The sequence below is a fragment of the Euleptes europaea genome, chromosome 5, assembly GCF_029931775.1.
Source record: "Euleptes europaea isolate rEulEur1 chromosome 5, rEulEur1.hap1, whole genome shotgun sequence".
Lineage (NCBI taxonomy): Eukaryota > Metazoa > Chordata > Lepidosauria > Squamata > Sphaerodactylidae > Euleptes > Euleptes europaea.
In genome coordinates, this window is record NC_079316.1 from 64,700,582 (window position 1) to 64,721,338 (window position 20,757).

Here is a 20,757-nt window from a genome sequence, read left to right on the forward strand (position 1 = left end):
AGAGGTGAATTGATGCTGTAAAGGAAGCCATAGTCCTTAGTTTGCAAGACCAGAGCAGGGCTGTTGACAATAGGACCTTTTGGAGGCCATTCATTCATAGGGTCCCCCTCTTACTTTGTTTGGTTCTTTTGGAAGAGAGAGCACTGCGGACTAATTACATTTTTGTAGTATTTGTTTCATATATAAATAGATAAACAGAGTATGTATGAAGGCAAAGAAGCACTCCTTCAGGGCAGCAGATCCACTATCCCACATCAGTTCCCCACAGAGAGAGATAAATCCTGTAGCCCTGAGGTACTTCAGCTAACACTCAGCAATCTGTTTTTCTAACACAAAGCACATTTTTACACAGACCAACACAGACACAAACACCCCACCTGCACTCTCCCTTCAGCTAGAAGGGTTACTTTCCCCTGAGAAGTACTCTGATGAGTAACTTGAAGAAGGCTGTGAAGAACTATTTCCTAACAATTATCTGCCATTGAGGAAAATCCTCAGGATCGAAGGCCCCAGCTTCAGTTCCCTTGGCTACACCCAATCAAAATGTTGAGGTACCAATTTACAACAATACCCATGGGTGAAATGGGGCTATTTTTTTTTTACGTTGGGCTCAACATAAATTCTCACAGGAGGTTCATAATATAAATGTCCAAATGAAGTCCAGATGGAGAGAGAGAGAGAGAGAGAGAGAGAGAGAGAGAGAGAGAGAGAGAGAGAGAGAGAGAGAGAGAGAGAGAGAGAGAGAGAAGTGTTTTGAAATCCCTGAGGAACAGCCATTAGTCCACACAGTGGCAGAGGCATGGTAACCTGCTTGGAGAACTTAGAAGTTACTACTTCACTCCTTGGGGAATGTCCCTTATTACATACAAATCCATTATCGTAAAAAAAAAAAAATCCCATTAACTATACTTACTGGAAAATTTTCTTACAGGAAATTTTGTTTCTACTGTTGCCAAAGGGCAGGGCATAGAAAGCTATAACACCGTGCTAAAACAGCCCCTTCCTTTAAATTATCAAGTGACTACCCGAGATGCATACAGCAGCTGGTCCTCTGAAAGCATTACAGCATTGAACCAATCAATGCTCAGCACAATGTATTACCATCAGATAGGCATATATTTTAAGCCACAATTAGTTGCAAGCTGTATCCAGACTTCATTGGGGCCTGTAAGAAAGACTTAAATTATAAAATCAAGAGCTATTTCAGCTTGAAAGAGAGTATTTCTCGGCCTCAAGGGTGTTTTTTTTTTCTTTTCCGTATTGAAATCTTTTCACTCTTGAAAGCTTTTTCTGGCATTGCTGATGAGACAATGCCGCCCAAATCAGCTCCTCCCCGGCAACAGAAAAGGAGTTGTGCCCAGGTCTTTTGGGCCATCTTTCCTCACGCTTGCTTCAGCTGCAGCTTAGTGATCTATGCTTTGCTGGGAGCTCTTCTGTTTTCTCATGTGGAAGGCAACAACAAGAGTAACGAAAGTGAAGAATACAGGACTTTTATATGGAATCTTTCGATTCTCGCGAAGAACTTCTCAGGTATGTGTAGTGTCATGTTAGTTTCATAGGAGGGTTGCCAATTCTCCTGCCATTTTTTTTCAATGACTGCCTCAGGAGGCTAGTAGCATCCTTCTGCATTAGCTTTCCTTTACCACAATGCCATTTCTTTTACTCTGAGGAATCTCTGCTCCTAGATTCCTGAACAGGTCTATGTTTGGTTCAGAAAGAGAAAGGTGAGCAGTGGTCCTTCACACCTTTTGATTGTTGTCAAGGTAGTATGGAACATTGTCATGAATGAAAATGCTGATGCGTGGAGGGATTCTCCATGTTTCAGGTTTAGTCCATGGTTTTGAGGCTTCCTGAGGGTGAATCAAATGCTTCAAAGTGCTTAGCATAACACTGCAAAGCTAAAAGCAGATAAGTATCAATTTACAGTCCTCCTGCTGAGGAAATGGGATTATTCCAAGGTGTGACATTTTAGAATTAACTGCCTTTGGGATAATAATGTAATTATGATTTCTTAAATGGAGATATGCCATCTTCAGAAACCTGTTGTTAAACAAACTGATTTACTTCTCATATTTTAAAATTATTTTCTCATCTAATTTACCTTGTTTTATTGTGTTTGTTCTACCAACATGTTTTCATGTGGAGTTTTGGAAAGGATGTTGAGCTTAATATGTTTCAGTGCTCAGCCCCAGTATATATCTTCAGTGCTTGGGACTAACCTGACAATTTATGAATAGTTGGCATCTCGGCTGCCTCCCTTTTACTCCCCATATTTGGCAGCAACTAATGAGCATAAAGCATAGAGCTGAGACCTGAGGAATTTACTGCTAACCTTACAGATATATGGTGTCAGCTAGCCTTTTGGGCTGCTATTTCTATGGTTTTGTATATTTAGAGTATTACTTAAAGAGGCTTATTTTTATTCTCCAGCCCACTGAACTTTAGATTGATTGAACAGTTGAAGGGGTCCCTAAACCAGAATAGAATGCATTTTTCTCAGTTAGTACCCACATTAACAGGGGCTAGGGTGAAGGGATGCCTAATCACAGATAATGTTACAGTCAGACTTTCCAGCATCATTGTTCCACCCAGAAATGAAGCACTGAAAGGTATTTGCAAGTGTAATTAAAAAAAAAAGTATAATAAAGTGCAGATTTTCAGATGCCTCAACCTGGGAGAGTTCCACTGAAATCTGCAGCAAGGGTATGTGAAATTACACTATGGCAAATGTTTAAATTATTACCACTTCTTATTTTTTATGAACAGAAAATGAGACCTCATATGAGATGTTTGAGAAAAACGCACGAGAGCTGATACGTGAAATTAAATTGGAATGGTTTATTGACCCTAAAGAGAAATGGTCTTTTTTGGGGTCTCTGTTTTTCTGCTGCACTGTATTCACAACTGTTGGTAAGTATGATTTTTGCAAAGTATGTTGTGCTAGATTTGCTTAGGGGCTCGATATCATTAGGATATGAAAACAACAACAGAGGATCTTTGGAACTTTAAAGACTAGCATATATCACAAATACCTCCAAGTTATTCACATATTAATATGAATTGAGGAATCTCAGGCTGAACTTAATGATCTTTACTTCAGTGTAAATATACATAGAATCTGGCTGGAATGTTGTATTTCTATGTACACTTACTAGAGACAAAACCACATCGAACTCAGTGAGATTTACTTCTGAATAAACATGAATCATGCTGCAAGTTGCATCAAGGACTTCTCCGAGAAAATTATTAATGGATGTGAAAGTTACATTAACTATCATGCCCCACCAAAAGGGAAAAAACAATCAGGATTATTCATGATGATGCCACAATTCACTGATCTTTACCATTGTCTCTCCCTTCCTCCCTTTTACAACTGACATTGATTTCATCTGCCACATTGTTACCCACTCACCCAATTTGTGGAGATCCCCCTAGAGCTCTTCACAGTCATCCTTGGTTTTCACCATCCTGAATAATTTTGTGTCATCTACAAACTTGGCCACTACACTACTCACCCCTGGTTCCAGATCATTTATGAACAAATTGAATAGTACTTGCCCCAATACCGATCCTTGTGAGACCCCACTGCTTACTTCCCTCCATTGTGGGAACTGTCCATTTATTCCTACTCTTTGCTTCCTGTCATTTAACAAATTTTTAATCCATAAGAGAACCCCTCCTCTTGTCCCATAACTGCTAAATTTATTCCGGAGTCTTTGGTGACATTCCTTGTCAAAAGTCTTTTGAAAGTCCAAGTATATAATGCCTTCTGGGTCACCATTATCTACGTGCTTGTTTGCTTTCTTAAAGAACTCCAAAAGGTTGGTGAGGCCGGACTTCCCTTTGCATATGCCATGCCGATTTGCCTATAGCAGGCTTTGTGCCTAATAATTCTATATTGTGTTACAATTTCTACTAATTTGCCTGAAACAGATGTTAGGCTAAGTGGCCTGTAATTTCTTGGCTCCCCTCTGGACCCGTTTTTTAAAATAAGTGTAACATTTGCTACTCTGCAGTCTTCTGGTACAGTGGCTGAATTTAGTGATCAGTTATATGGGTTCATAGATCAACAAACTCACATTTTCCATAAGAATTCTTGAGTGTGTGCAGTCAGGACCCAGAAACTTACTGGTTTTTAATTTTCTCATTGAGTCTAGAATGTCATCTCTCATCACCTCAATTTGACTCAATTCTTCAGACTCCCTTCCTGAAAATGGTGGCTGTGGCATGAGTATGTGCTTCCCACTTTACACAGTGTCCACAGAAGCAAAAAATTCATTGAACTTCTACCTTTAGCTATCCCTTTATTCTTTGGTCATCCAAAGGCCCAACTGCTTCTCTGGGCAGTTTCCTGCTCTGGATATATTTAAGGAAATGTTTATTTGTCTTGATGCTTTTAGCAACCTGCTTCTCAAATTCTCTTTTTGCATGCCTAATTAGGACTTACATTTATTTTGCCATAGTTTGTGGTCCCTTCTGTTCAGTTCATTGAGGCAGACCATCCACTTTTTTAAAAAAGAAGCCATTTTACTTTTTATGACTTTGTTGACTTGCATTGTTAACCATGCGGGCATTCTAGATTTGACAGTGCCTTCCCTAACCGGGTGAATGCATTTTATCTGGGCTCCAATTCATGTGGTTTTAAGTAGCTTCCAAGCCTCCTCCAGGGATTTGACTCTCTTGTGTTTCCCTTTCAGCTTCCTTTTAACTACTCCTCTCATTTTTGTGACGTTCCCTCTTTTGAAACCAAATGGTACAGTTCTGGATGGTAGGGGTAACTTTCCAGTGACCAGAATGCTGAACTTAATATCACTGTGGTCACTGTTCTCACACCAAGCAGGCATGTCACCATGCGGTCAAAACGCTTGTTACAGATTAAGATTAGATTATTAGGAATATAGAAATGTAATGTCCGTACATCGGCCCTGCTCCACCGAACATTTAATAACGTCCCATATTTGGACAGGGTTTGTCCCTGCGGGGAGGACGTAATAGAATTAGTCCTCCACGTCCTACTTAACTGTTAGCTGTATGCTAGGGGTCGATCCCAATTAACAGACCCGATTTTTGCGGACAGGGAATGGTAATCCACCAAAATCAAGGAGTCCCATACAAGGCCCAATAAAAACTGAATTGGTGGCAAGGTTCTTACAGTATGCAATCAAAGAATGTGAACGCCTATGTATTAAATAAGGCCAGTTTAGGACCGCAAAATCAAGTAATCCACTTAGCCCTTTAAATTGATTTTATTGCAAAACCCATGGGGGTTAGAAGTACCTGTATAATATGGTTTTACTGTAATTGTTTTGTATGTTTTACTCCAATAAAGGCTTTCATTCATTAAAAAATAACTGAATCACCCACTACCAAAAGCCCACCTCCCTCCAACCCCAAAGAGGTATCCTCGGTATGAGAGGATATTGGTCTGTCACCCAAGGAAGGGGTCCCTTCTAAGGCATTGCATCCCTTTTCCTAAGATGGGTGCTCTCTGCTCTCAAGACTCTCACTCTCCACAACAGCAGAAGAGCTGTCAGCACAGGAGTGGGACTGTTTTGGTAAGTCCCTGAAGGTCTTGTCCCCAAATCTGTCTCTTTGCCTCACCTTCTCTACGTTGGCAACTCTACCCTCAATGGAACAAACTTGCTCCATGCATTGAACACACACCCATGATTTCTGCCCAGTGGGTAGGCAATTATATATGTGGCTCTCCCTCCAAACACTGGATAGCTCCTGCTCCTCTGCTGGCTTTCTAGCTGATTTAGTCATTTAAAGGTATTTTAGAGTGAAACAGAATGCTTACCTGAATTTGTATAGATGCACTTGTATAATTTGTTAACTTGTATAATTTGGTAAGAGAAGCCTTTCCCTAGATTGCATGGGACATACCTCCAAAAGGAAAGGAAATCCCCATTTATGCTTATTGCAAGCTGGCAGCTGTCCTCTTGCAATTGGCAGATGAGTGAAATGGCCCAGCTCCCTGCCTTCCTGCCTGAAATTCAACAAGAAGGAGGACTCCAGGATATTTCTCTGGGAAACAAAAGTAGCTTGGTTTACTAGAAGCGGCCTTTCTTACTGGACTCTGGATAGGCTGGGTCATGTCAACAGCTGTCCTTGTCAACTGTTCATAGGTTTCCCCCTGCATTTTGTCTACCATCTTGAATTTCACAGTTACCCTGAACGTAGTAGCTTTTTTATTTCCCACACCTTGCCAATCCATCCTTCATCACTGTATTTGGGAATCATGCCACTTTTTTGCAAATATCATTTCTGCAGTAGTCAATAAATCTGGCATTAAAGGGTAATGCAGGTTTAATACAAAGTTGTTCAAAAATCTGTAATAGAGCATTTGGAGTTAACGGTAAATTATTGTTAGTCATTCTATTGATCTTGATTATGATTCTTAAAAAAAAAACTTTGGACAATAGAACATGTATAAACAATCTACAGCCCCTGCTCAAATAAGTGAAGCTGTTGTGATAGAGCACAGGGGGAGAGATGGTCTCGCAGATATGAGGGTTATCACGATCCTTCTTACCTGGGTACTGAGGGAGAGAGAGCTTGCTTGTCTGTTTGCCTGAATGTTCATTTGGAGTTTTAATTTTCTCCTTCTTAGTCCCCTTTACTTATTTTACCTCAGAAGAAATGAAACATCAGAGGGTTTTTTTTTTAAAGTTAACACACAAATAACAGATGTATTAAACACTGTACAAGGGAGGGATTTGGAGGGTAAACAATAGATTAGGAAAATCATAGATCTTAGATGGCTTAGTTGGTACACAATTACAGTTCTTAAATTCAGTTCACAACTTCAGTTCAGTTCCCCGAACTTCTTATGGATGTTTCTATTCAGACTCTGCTGCCTAGCTATCAGGGAAGTTGGAGACCATACAATCTCTCTTTCCCAGAGAAACAGAAGTATGGCGATTTCTCCTCAAATCTCTCTTTCAGTTCTCACTAAAGATATACCTCACTTTTGTGGCAGTAATCCCTAAACAACACCCTGTATTTGGAATATCGACTTCCCAGAGCATATTCCCTTCCAGTGACCTGAGAAAGGGTCCTTTCCTCCCAGTCTCTGCTTGTAACTCTACAGGATTTGTTTTACACCAGCTTAGACAAATCTGAATTCTCAGGTTCCCAGAGTCAAACACAGCTACCGAACATGCAGGTTACCAATAGTCATTCTCCCGACAAAGGAACAAAACAATATAATAATGAGGCTAGGGAACCTTAAAGATAACCTTACCCAGATTAAGTCAGCACAGGCCCATTTACCCCCATCTAAACCAAGGGTACCTTCCCTTTCTACTAGAACTGAGCACCAACCAAATTCTAAACACAAGGTTGATATGACTCCTGACTTAGTAAACCAGCCAGCCCAAAAGTCTGACCTACTTCAAGGAACCAACCATAACAGTCTGACCTACCTCTGGAACCAACCATAACAGTGTGTCCTCCTTCAGCAAATCCTAACCTGCTTAGGGAGATGTCTCCTACAGATCTCCCTGATAAGGACTGACTCTCATCTTGCTGCAAATTTCTTAGCTGGAATGTTGCTGGATGGTCAGCTAAACTTACTGATTCTGATATACAGTTATTTCTTTAGACCTTTGATATCATCTTTGTTCAGGAAACTTGGGCTACAAATGAGATCTTTCTCCCAGGCTTTACCTCTTTTACCCAAAAAGCAATCAAAGGCTCTGTGGGCCGCCCTCGTGCAGGACTAGCATGCTTTATCTCCACTTCTTTAAGCATAAGCTCAATTGACCCTCTTTTGGCTGAAGAGTTGGTGCTAGCAGTTAGAGTAAACCTGACTTTTTTTCCACTTATTTTATTTTCTGTTTATATTCCTCCTGCTAGATCAAGTAATACTGCATGAAACTGGGCCTGTCTGGGAGAACTATTTGATGACATCAAAAACAACCATCCAACTACTCCAGTTCTTATGGCTGGTGATTTTAACGCACGAATAGGGCCGGATGATAATACTCTCTTACAAAATCTTATAGGGAATTTTGATGAATCTTTCTTGAGTTCCCTATGGTATACTAGAACTTCCAGGGACTTGGTAATTAATTCTTCTGGCTTAAGTCTGGCCCAATTCACTATTCAGAGGAACCTAATAATAGTAAATGGGTGATCGCGGATCGACCCTAATGGAGATTTTACTTTTTTTAGCCAAAAGGGTGTTATCGATTATTTTCTTGTTTCGTTAGATCTCTTACCTCTAATCAGTAATATGGAAGTCTGCGATTACATGGGCAGTGACCATCTCCCTATCTCTCTTTCGATCAACCAATTATGTGTTCAACACTTAATACCGTCCTACCATCAAATTTTGCACCAATCCCAAAAAGCCCTAGTTCGTGTTTACTGGAGACCTGAGCTTGATTCCTTGGTGCATGGCAAAATGCAGCTTTTGGAAGTGACTTCGTTGAAAGCTGCCCTCCTTGAGCAAGAGTCTGCAGCTACAGTCTTAAATGTTTTTTTCAGGTTAATTGATTTATTTAAACCTTTATTTACTAAAGAAATCACCTCAAGCTTGCACGCTTTATACAAACAAAATTCTTGGTTTAACCATGAGTGTAGACTACTCAAACGAGCAATAACCAGGAAACAGAGAATTCAGAAGGAACAATACTATTTCAGTATTGAAGGAATTGTTAACTATTAAAAAGAACTACAAGGACTTGGTAAACTGGAGGAAAAAAGAGGCCCTATATAAAAATTGGAGGAGCTTAATAACAGCTATAAACAACAATGATAATTCAACCTTCTGGCGGACTGTGAATTCTTTAAGTAATGGCTATGCCAGAGTCCCCTCATGTATCCCATCATCGGTCTGGGTAGCTTACTTCAAGAGCCTCTTCTCCTACTCTGTGGAAAACCAGGGACTTATACCTGTAGCACCTTCTATTTTGTTAAATTCCTGGCCAGATGCGTCTCCTAATGAAATTAAACCGCTCATTGATCGCTTACGCTCAGACAAAGCCCCAGGTCCTGATCTAATTCCCTACGAACTTTTTAAAGTCAACAGTAAATGGTGGGCCAACATTCTTGCTCCTGTATTTACACAAATTAATGCATCAGGAGCCATTCCAAAATCTTGGAGACATACTATTATCGTCCCAATCTTTAAAAAAGGTCAGCGCTCTGACCCAAGCTGTTATCGTCCAATCAGCCTTTTGTCTTGCTTAGGCAAATTGTATTCCTCCTACTTATTAAAGAGGCTGTTGGACTGGGTTGAGAGTAATGACATCCTTGGCTGGGAACAGATTGGCTTTAGAAGGGGTTGTCTGTCACGGACTACTGTTTAGTGCTCTCCCATCTAGCCGAGAAATATTCCTCCCCCTGAAATGGCTCCCTTTACGAGGGTTTTATGGAAAGGGAGCTTTTGATACCATCCCGAGGGAGAGGCTATGGTTGAAACTATCAAATTCTACTATGGATAGAAGGTTACTATGGCTTATTCAGCAATTTCATACTGACCTCACAGCTCAGGTTCGCTGTGGCAACCAAGGAGAACTAACCGAGCCCTTTGAACTGGTCAAGGGAGTTAGACAAGGTTGTCTCCTTGCTCCTCTCTTGTTTAATCTATACCTGAATGATATGGCAACCAATTTCTCAGAGTTTTGCCACCCCCCAAAGCTTGCAAGTCATCCCACCCCAATTCTACTCTATGCTGACGATGCAGTTCTCCTGTCCTGCACAAGAATTGGTTTGAAAAGGTCTTTGCAAACTTTTTTTGTGAGTACTGCTCTAGGGAAGGTCTTAAAATAAACCATCATCAATCTAAGATTATGATCTTCACTAAGAGGAGAAAAATGCCTCTTTTTCGCTGGGTATTAGATGGCTTTGAGGTTGAATAAGTCAAGGAGTTTGTTTACCTTGTCATTCTGTTTTCCCATAACCTAAATTGGAATGCCCATCAAAAAGCAGTGTCCAACAAAATTAAACCTGGGGTTGGTGCTATTGTCAACTTTTTTCACACCAAAAGTGGCAAATATATTCCAGGGGCTATTCAGGTTTTTAATCTGAAAATTATCCCAATTATCCTCTTTGGTGTTGCTATCTGGATAACAGTCATCAATGAATCTATAGATCGTCCACTGCTTCAGTTCTTACGAAAACTCCCAAATGCCCCTCGATGTGTTGCTGGCGTTACTCTTCATTCCGAGTTTGGCCAAATGTCACTTGAAGCTAGGGCGTGGTTGGCCGCCTTTAAACTACACCTTAAACTGTGCTTTAGCACTGAGGGGTTCCTAGCTTCTCTGAAGCATGACCCTTTTAAATCCTCATGGCAAAAAATCTTAGATGAGAAACTGTCGTTGTTGGGCTTCTCGCAGGATATGTTATTAGATCTTGGGAAAACTGAAGCTTTTACCAAAATTAAAAAGCGCATTAAAGAGCTTGATTATAACAGCACTACTTTTTGTGCTTGTCGCATCTTTTCATCCCAGTTCTTCGGAATACCCCCTCCACGTGGTCTGCCTGCCTATACATATTATCTGAAAACTCCACGTCTTTGTAGAGCTTTTTGCTTGGCTAGACTGAATGCTAACCCTTCTATGGTAATGCAGGGCAGAATTCTGAATGTACCATACTCAGACAGGATCTGCCCTTGCTCTTCTTGCTTATTGACTCATTAGCTCATGCCCTTTTGGAATGCCGCTTTTACGAGGAACTTCGATCGCACTATATTTCCCCCCTTTTAATATACAAATCCAATGCCTCTGTGACTGGCATAATGTCTTTTTTACTTAGTGATAGGGACCCCAAGGCTACATTGTCAGTGGCAAGATTTGTTTCAGTCCTTATATCACTCCAACACTAGCTATATGCTGCTCAAGATCAATTGATCAAGGAGCTTCTAAGGGATAAAAGGAAAGGAAAGGTTACCAATAGCAGAATAAATTCCTTTCCTCAGAGATGAGAGAGTGAATTCCTTAGCTCCGCCCACTCCCTTTCTCTGAGCTTCTCTCAAAGATTAACTCTTTGTTCATCACAAGGGTCCAAGGACATGAAGGGTTTGTATGTGATAGCCAATAAATTGAGGCTGGTAACTGATAGGCAGGCAGTGGAGTGATTGTAGAATGGGAGTAACATGCATGTGACATCTAGTTCCTGGTAATAGCCATGGCATTCTGCACCAACTGGAGTTTCTGAGTTGATTTAGAGGGGAGACCAATGTACAGTGCACTACTGTAGTCTAGTCTCGATGTTACTGTGGTGTGGATCCAGGTGGTGAGATCTGCTGTATCATGGTAAGGGGCCATTTTACAGACTAGGCTGAGTTGAAAAAAGACTTTTTTGCAGCTTCATTAACTTGCTTCTCCAATAATAATGTTGGGTCCAGTATAACTCCAAAGTTCTTAACTGGGTCAGCTGAACTCCATCAGAAATGGGGAGCAGAATGTCTTTCAAGATATCTGACTTCCCAACCAACATTACCGGTGTCTTTTCAGGGTTTAATTTCAATTGGTTCACTTTTAGCAACTTAACCACAGCAGCCAGGCTGTTATTCAGGACCTTTACTGCATCAACAGGAGATTTGGATAAGAATATATAGAACCGGGTATCATCTGCATATTGATAACAATCAACACCAAAAACTACAAATGATTTGTCCTAAGGATTTTACATAGAGATTGAAAAGCAAGGGGGATAGAATTGTACCCTGTCCACAGGATAGATAGGTCCCACACTGATATCTGGTTTCCAGTAGCAACTCTTTGAGTCCAGTCCATGAGGAATGGTTTGAACTAGTTCAATGCACATTCCTGATACCTACTTCTTCCTCCAAGTATCTCAACAAGATGGCTTGATCTACTATATTGAAGGCTGCAGGAAAATCCAATAAGAGTAGCAAAGAGGCAAGGCCTTTGTCTACACTCAGACAGAGGTCATTGACTAACGCTAGCAGAGCCATCTCTGCCCTAAAGCCTGCCCTGAAGCCAGACTGAAAAGTGTCTAAAGCAGATGAGTTATCCAAGAAAACTTGGAATTGGTTTGCTACTGCTCTCTCAATCACTTTGCCCAGAAAGAGGAGATTGGCCACAGAATTTTTCTGTAGGGTTTTTTTTTAACCACTTGTTTGAGTGGCCAAGGGAAGGTGCCCCGACTGAATGACCAATTTTTGATAGATATTAAGGGTTTGTTGATGTGGTCCTTATATGATTTCAGCAGCTAGGATGGCCAAGGATCCAAAGTACAAGTAGTGGTCTTCACTAGGATCTTGTCAACATTTGTCATAGAAACTTGGTCAAATGGCCATAAATAAACCAGGTGGTGTATTAGGCCTTTCTTCTGGTTTGCCTATGTTACAACTGGCATCCAGATCAAGGCATATTCTTTATATTCAGCAAAAGTATCACAGCTAATTGTCTCTTCCTGGGACAATAAAAATCTTTCAGATTTTGGTGTCAGCTGGTGCTGAGCTACCTTGAACAACTGGGATGGTTGTGAACTAGCTGATGCTATAGTAGCAGAGAAATAACATTTCTTTGCTGCCTCGAGTTCAGCACTCAGAACAGTCTAACTACAGTACAATCCTGACCAGAGTTACAACCCTCTAAGTCCATTGTAATCAGTGGGCTTAAAAGGGTATAATTTTGCTTAGTATTGCACTGTCTCCCCCTTTTCTGCATACTATGTTTTCAGGATCTTTTGCATTGTCTTGTAAATCTTTCTGTTTAAGAGGATTTTTTAGGGGTATGCATCTCCAACTTGTGTTTTATTTGATTTGTGATTTTGTTAAACATTTTTGTTCATTTTCTTTATTCTATTTGTTATTCATTTCCATTGATTTCAGTAGAATTTTTGGCTGAAACTTTTGTTTGACATCTATCTGGAATGATATTTTCTGGGGCTGTGACCCCCTCCCCCCCTTGAAGGGATCCTTCCTGCAAAATTGCAGACAGATTTTATAGGTAATTAAAATGCTTGCTGGACAGGCACAGGGAAGTGTTTGATAACCCCAGAAAACGGGTCGTGTTTATAATAAATACTCTACAATAGTGTACCTTTGTCTAAATGGGAGTGGAAGTCTGTTTTTAAACTAAAATGAGGTATGTGGGCAAGGGGAATGAAACCCTACCAATTCCTGTGCCTTGCTTTGCTTTGAATAAGTTGGAAGGAACCAGTTATCAATTTTCTCTCCATCTTCTAATGCACCTATGCAGTCCAAACCACAGCAGCCCACAACCTAAAAGGTGCTCATGAGGCAAATATCTCCAGATGTCCCAAGCAGTCAAGGCAAGCCAGTGGAATCCCACAGTGTAGGGCAAAGCAAAATAGTTCTGATTGTTCAGGGTTCTTAGGAGAAGCCAAAGTGTTTGAAAGAGGCGTATCCTATTTTGTTGTTGCCTGTAACCTCAGGCAGAATTGTTAGTGTTTGGGTGGACTTCATTGCTAAGGTCTTTCACAAGGACACAGACTCTGGGATAAGCCCTTTGGATGCCTATGATTAAGAGAGAACAAGAAAACAAAAATCATTCCATACGTTTCAATTATAGCAATTAACTTTACCCTTTTCTTTCTCTCCAAAACCTGCATTATTGGGCTCTTCTTTCAGGTGTGAAAAGAAGAGCAGGGGAAGGAATTAGGAGCTTAAGAGCCACACACCAAGTTGGAGGCAAAGTTGAGGATGGAATCTAAAGACTGTAGAAAGTTTTCATAGCAAGAATGCACACAGTTTTCATACCAAGAATGCACATATCCTATAAGCTGGAGGAAAGAATGTGCAATGGCTAAACACCCACTCTGCTTGTTCAATTGACTGACATGCCTCATGGCAAATCTCACTTCAAACCCTTGTCCCCACATCATACTTTGTACATACTGTAGAGTCAGACTGTTTCATCTAACTAATGCAACCATCTGCATTTGAGGGAAGAAGAAACAGAGCATTGTGTAATAGGTAGACAATGTGTATAGCAGAATGGCTGTCAGGTAGGCTAGGGATGTGTCATTTGTTCAACTATCCCAAGAGAGAAAGTATGCTTGCCTCTAACTAAATCTAAAATCACCCACTGATACTTAAAAATCAAATCAACTAGGGAATTAATAATGGTTAGTTGATAGCGGAGCAAATGATTCCAAGGCTGTAAGAATAAGAAAGTTGTAGACAATCATGTTGTAGACAATACCCCCTCACTGGCAGTCTTTAAGCAGAGGCTGGACAAGCACTTGTCAGGGATGCTCTAGGCTGATCCTACATTAAGCAGGGGGTTAGATTAGATGGCCTGTATGGCCCCTTCCAACTCTGATTCTATGTTGGTCCAAAGTAAAATCCCAAAACAAAACAAAAAGCCACGTACCTTTTTTGTCAAGACCAATTAAAATGGTGCAAAACAGTGCTTAAGCTCCACAATTACTTTTTCCTAGAAGACCAAGGATACAAGTTGGCATTAGCACCATTTTAAATCTGCCTGTCTGCTCAGCATTTTACAGAGGATACTGGCTGATAAGACAAGGTATCAAGATATCTCCCCCCCTTCTTTTTAACATCCAGCCTGATTGAGAACTGGAAAATTTGCAAGCTTGCACACTGTTTGGTGTCATTTTGGTTGGTCCTAGTAACAGTATTGCATTGCTTTTGTTTTTGGCTATAGTAAGAATGCCATATTTGCATATTAGAAGGACTGAGGATAAATGTCAAAAAACAGCTAACATTTTCAAAAGGAGGAAGCATTTTTGCATGAAGGGGAACAACGACATGGTGTTGTATTTGATAAGGAGGTTGAATGCCATATAAAATCTGACTGACTTACCTGAAGTACATGGATGTAGAGATATCTGTTTAGGTCAGGGGTAGGCAACCTTCAGGACACATGCCCTTTGGCAACTCATCAAGACTGTTTTGCTTAGCACCACATCTCTCTTTCTGTAACAAAAAGCAAGGGTGGAGTTGAGCTGTGACAGGCTCAGGTCATGGCTGGGAGGAGGAAGGGAAGGTCCAGCTGGAAGTCAGCAGGATCCCAAGGAAGGCTCCCCTCCTGTACAGCAGCAATTATTTACAATTAGAATTGGGAGTAGGGTTGTGAGGGGAAAAAAAGGTAAATTTCAGGTTTGGGTTTATTGGGCCCAGTTTTTTGGTAAACCTGTAAAAAGCCAAATACCCATACCGGTAAAGGGGTATTCGGCTTTATTTCTGGGTTTACTGAAAAATTCAGGCCCATTTTAGTCTATAGAGATCACCAAACTTCAGGGTTCATTCAAGGAGAGTTCCTTGAAGCTACCATGAAAATTTGGGAATTCTACCTCCATAAATGCCTCCCCCAGAGCTCATTAAAAAAATTCACACAGGGAAAAGCCGAATCTGAAAAAACCACATACCTATTCGGCTGATTCAGCGATTGGCTATCCGGCTTCGGCTTCATTCCCAGTTTTAATATTCGGGTTAAATTAAACCTGAAAGAAGCCGAAAAGGCCTTTCTGGGTTTATTTTTGGTTTATCGATATGCACAGCCCTAATTGGGAGTTCTGAGAATGAGCAGTTCTGAGAATGAAAGTTTGAGTGGAAACTCTTCCACTGGAGACCTCATGCCCCACTTGGCCTCTGTTCAAAAAGCATATTTTAGGACCAAACAGGTATTCTGGCAGGTGTTGTTTTCCACCACTGCAATCACATTCCTACACGTTTAAAGCAAAACCACTGATCGTTTTATATTGATACTCCTAAAGCAGTCTTATTGTACGTGTTACTCAAGCAATGAAAGAAAAAAATAGATTTGTATGCGTTGTTTCTTTCGTTTTGTTTGCTGGAGTGCCAATATCTTCCCAGGCTGAGTTTCTTTTTTTTTGGGGGGGGGGAGACTTGGGACTCAAAGTTTACCTATCCCTGGCCTAAACTTTACAGTATAAAAAAAGCAATAAGATAGGCTTAAGGCAAGGAATTTTGCATATATTTTCCCCGCTTTGCTTTCAGTGGAGTGCCATGGGAGACAAATAGGTCATGTGAAACTTAACTTGTATTTCTCTGGTTTTGTTTGATTTCAGGTTATGGTCACACATACCCCCGGACAAGGCTTGGGAAATACTTGTGTATGCTGTATGCTTTATTTGGCATACCTCTGATGTTCTTGGTTCTTACTGACTTGGGTGACATTCTGGCAGCTATACTTTCTGCATCTTACAACAAAGTTAGACAACTACAGTCAAACATAGTAACCAAATGGTGTCCTGTGTCCTTTTGTAAGAAAAACAAAGAATCAAAACCAGCAGCACTTAGGCAAAGCAAAATAGTCCTTCGCGAACCTTTACATATTGCACTAGTGTTAAGAAGCCAGTCTTCCCTGAAAAGTAAGCCTGGGCAACATCGGAATGCTGAAATATTTGAAAAACTCATTGCCAGGGAAAACCAGTTCCTTGCCCCACCTAAACCTATGGAACGATGGAGTTCATGTCCTCAACTAGATACAGGAAAAATGATGGATGAGATGATTGACAATATTGACAACATTGGGAAAGAAGTCGAAAAGCTGGATGTGCCCTTTCCATTGATGACTATCATTGTCTTTGCGTATATTTCCTGTGCCGCTGCTATTCTTCCACACTGGGAAAGTCACTTGGATTTTCAGGAAGCTTTCTACTTCTGCTTCATCACTTTAACAACCATCGGCTTTGGTGACATCGCACTGCAGCATCCCAACTTCTTCTTGTTTCTCTCGCTTTATATTGTGATTGGCATTGAAATAGTCATCATTGCTTTCAAGCTGGGACAGGACAGGCTCCTTAGTCTGTACAAGAAGATGATCTTCTGTTTTGGACCGAAAAAAGTTGCATACAAAGCTGTGTAAAGAAAATCCATCCTACCAAAGGATGGAGGTCACATCAGTTTCAAAATCATGGTCATGGTCATCTGCATCGAGTTTTATTATGTATTTACTTATTTCATTTTTATACTATCTCTTTGGCTAAGAGCTTGAAGCAGTTTCCACCAGTGAACAATTACATCAATTAAAACAGGTAAATCAATTAGTTAAAATAAAGACACAAGTAATATAATAAATATCCAATAATATAGAATCCTATAAAATAATACAAATACATAAAACCAATCTAACCCCCCCCCAAGACCATGGGAACCCCTGCCAGTAACATCAAAAGTTACCCACAAGCCAACTATACTTCACAATATGGAGCAATTATGAACAAAAAGCATGCAGGAATAATTTTGCCACAGTCTCTGAAATGTCAATACCTCCTGTTGTGCACAAATGTCTTCTGACAGTGCGTTCCAGAGGGAGGGTGCCTCAATCATGAAGGCTCTCCTTCGGTAGAAGAAAATCATGCTACCCTGGGACCCTGGACTACCAGCAAGCCCCCACATTGAGGTGTGACTCCTTGGGTGTGCACCAAGTATTCCTTGGCCAGGTGCAACACCTGAAGTTCTGTGAGAAGGCCCATTTGAGCATTGTGCTAAAATGTTCAAAGGCTGCACTGAATACAGCACCCCACACAGGCAGCACTTTGCCAAAATAATACTGGCCTTCGAACTGAAACCCAACAACTCAAAATCCCTTTGATGGGTTGTAAGCAGGCAGAAAGCACATTTTAGATTGCATTTTTTTTGCTAACATGCCTGCCTGCCTGCACAATGTCACCATATCTACCACTGAGTTGAATGATACACCCCAGACCAAGCACAGCTCCTCACTGATGCCCTTATCAACCTATTCCCCTTTGTAATGATAGGTGATGCATAATCCTATATTTCCCCTGAGCATTCTTGGGAACAACCTGATGAAGAAACTCTTAATGCCAGAAAACAGCCTCACACTCAGTATCTACCCTGTTCAGATCCGTACCTAACCATGCAAGCCAAGGCTTAAGCTGTGTCTGCCTGTCTCTTGACCACCCATGGCTCTAAAGCAGGTGAAACCAGCCTGCTTTTCTCCACATCTGCTACACCTCTATTACAAAATGGCACACCCTCCTACCGCAGCCTCCAACATTATAGAAATTCCACCCAGGAACCAGAGCTCAACCAACTGCCAAGAATGTACGTGTAGGGTTGGCTTCAATAGCCCTCACAATCATGTAGACATCATCGAAATATCATCTGATCAAGGGGCAGGCAGGGCCTAAGCACTGGGACCACAACTGCTGATTTTTTTTTCCTGTCCCATGGTAACCAGAGTCCAAAGAAGGACAAGAAGAACAAGGTGCAAGGTAGAGAGTTTATTTATCCCTTCTAGATCCCCATGCGTTCCGCATACAGCTTCAAGAGGTGATCTATAGAAATTTCTCGGCTGCCACCTTGAACAATTAAGTCAATTAATTAAGTCAAGTAATTGTTCAATCTTGGAGGCAGCAGGGAACCTCAATCTAAATTGCAGGTGGTACAGAACTGAACGCTGAGCTCTGCCCAGCCCAAGTTCAGCTTTGAGCCTCATATTTTTCAGGTTCAAGTTTATTAAATCTGAAAATTTTCAATTATTCAAAAAAGCTGGATCCTTTATATTTGGCTTTTTCAGATTTTTGAAAATTTATGGGTTTCATAAACCCAATCACAAAAAATACCAGGGGAAAAATGGTGTACAGTTCTAGCCAGCATATTCGACTGCACCCACATCATTATGGACATATAAATGTTGTACCACAGTAACCAATTGCCATTTGTCCCATCAGCTTACTTTTCCTGTTTTTTCTTAACCTTTTCCCCCTCCTTTACCTCGGTTTTCAAAACAGCAGTGAAACACCTTGACATACTCCCCTCACCAACTCTGAAACTTAGCCACAGGCAATAGATGGTCCCCTAGTGGCAATGATCTCTCTCCATAAGGAAAATGTTTCATGGGACCACCTGTTACCCCAACTTCACCAACAAACCTGCAATGAGCCTGGGCAGCCCTGCTTGCAATGTATCAGGAACAAGGCCTTGCAGTAATCCACTTAGAGCCATTGGCCACGCCTTTGGGTGCTGATGCATGACCACAGTGACTGGGTCCATGGTGGCACTAGCTCCACATGTACACCCATTTCGATGCCACCAAATTCCAGCCCACTTCCCTTGTTTTGATGCATTGGTCACAGGGGTGGGGATGAAATGGGATATGTATCTATATATCTATGGGATATAATTTTTTCTATTTCTATTCTCTTTTCACTGATAATATATTATTTAGTTCATATTTAACTTTTTGCAGTTCCTGATAAAGATCTGGTGTGGGAGACATAGCAAACTGGCTTAAAAGATATTTCAATCTGTCTTCCAATGTTATTTCTTCCATTTCTCTAGGCTTCTTCTTATGAGAAGCACATGCAATGATTTCCCCTCTAATAAAAGCTTTACAAGCTTCCCATTCAATAGAATGAGTACTAGCTGTTCCTTGATTTATATTAAAATATTCTGATAACTCAATCATCATCTGATTTTTAAAAGTCTCATCATTAAGAAGAGAAGCATTAAGACGCCATAAACCAGGCGCTCTAACCCAGTCTGGAAACCAAAGGACTAATTATATGGGGGTGTAATCAGAAATAACAATAACATCTATATCACAGGCAATGATCTGGGGCATCAGAAAAGCTGAAACAAGAAAGTAGTCTAACTTTAAACAATTCCAATGCACAGAAGAAATACAAATATAGTCTCTGTCGACTGGTGCAATATATGCCAGGGTTCAGTCAAAGCTAGCTCAGCCATACAGGCCTTAAGTATAGATCTCACCAAAGAATATTATTTGCATGGAGGTGTGCTTTGATCCAAACCTATATCTCATAATTAAAATCTCCCCCCACCAACATTCATATGTAAAATTTACTGAGTGGCTAAAACATTGATAAAATGTGTGTGGAGAATCTACATTTGGACCATACACATTAATCATAACAATAATTGAATCGGAGCTTTTCACTACCAAAGTAAGAAAGCAACCATTTGGATTTGTAATCACTTGCATGACCTGAAAAGAAACATGCTTGTGTATCAATACAGCGACACTTTTAGGTTGATTAGATGTATTAGTAACATATACCTCATCAACCCAATCCTTACAAAAATAATTCTTATCCTTTGCCATTATATGAGTTTCTTGTAAAACCACCACAGCAGATTTAAGATCTTTCAACTTGGAAATAACCTTTTTATTATAGGTTCTAATAAGCATATTTTAGAACCTCAGACCCTTAACATTCCATATCAGATTGAACATAACACTTGAAAATAATATACCCGATACACAATGCCCAATTCCCATCTACAGAAAAGTTACAAAGTATCATACAGAGAACCTTACTACCTATAAAGTATTTACTATAAAAATAATATAAAAATATATAAGAAGTAAAAATTACTAAGACGAGCAAAAAAGAGGAAAAACATCTTTATAAACTAATCACAAATTATTCAGAATGCCAGCAGTTTGAAGTAAAAGCAACCTCAACAACATTGTTCTGGAACTTTCTGAACTCTGCTATTCTATTATGTAATTATCTTAGTCTGTGTATGCAGGAGGATGTCAGTTCTTGTACCACATCCAGGCAATATGTATGAGTCTGATAAGAAGTGATCCCAAACCAATGGGATGATGGGGTTATTTTTTGTGAATTGAAAACTTGGATAGAGGATACTTAGAGGAGAGCTTCTAGCTCTCTGGTCTTGTCTATCATCTGGTATAGTGGGCTTGGCTTCCCTGCACATTATGCTACGCTGCTGAAAAGAGACGTGTTGAGTATTTTTTGTGTTACTAGTACATTGTATGTAACAGAAAATGAAGTTCTTTTTTGCCCCAGAAGTGAAGAAATGAAACA

The 20,757-nt window shown here is 40.4% G+C and overlaps 1 protein-coding gene across 1 annotated transcript; it reads left to right on the forward strand.

Annotated features, from left to right (window-relative positions):
- Positions 1-1,770: 1,770 nt before the first annotated feature.
- Positions 1,771-16,799, forward strand: KCNK18 (potassium two pore domain channel subfamily K member 18). Its single transcript, XM_056850465.1, has 3 exons — positions 1,771-1,825; positions 2,767-2,910; positions 16,000-16,799. Exons 1-3 carry the CDS (start codon positions 1,786-1,788, stop codon positions 16,797-16,799), a joined length of 984 nt encoding a protein of 327 aa, XP_056706443.1. The 5' UTR covers positions 1,771-1,785.
- Positions 16,800-20,757: the final 3,958 nt, after the last annotated feature.

Bases quoted from the DNA above. Each gene is read 5' to 3' on its own strand.
- KCNK18 (XM_056850465.1), top strand. From the start codon at position 1,786: ATGAAAATGCTGATGCGTGGAGGGATTCTCCATGTTTCAG. The intron at 1,826-2,766 runs GTTTAGTCCATG...TTTTATGAACAG, and splicing joins AGGGATTCTCCATGTTTCAG to AAAATGAGACCTCATATGAG. The intron at 2,911-15,999 runs GTAAGTATGATT...GTTTGATTTCAG, and splicing joins CACTGTATTCACAACTGTTG to GTTATGGTCACACATACCCC.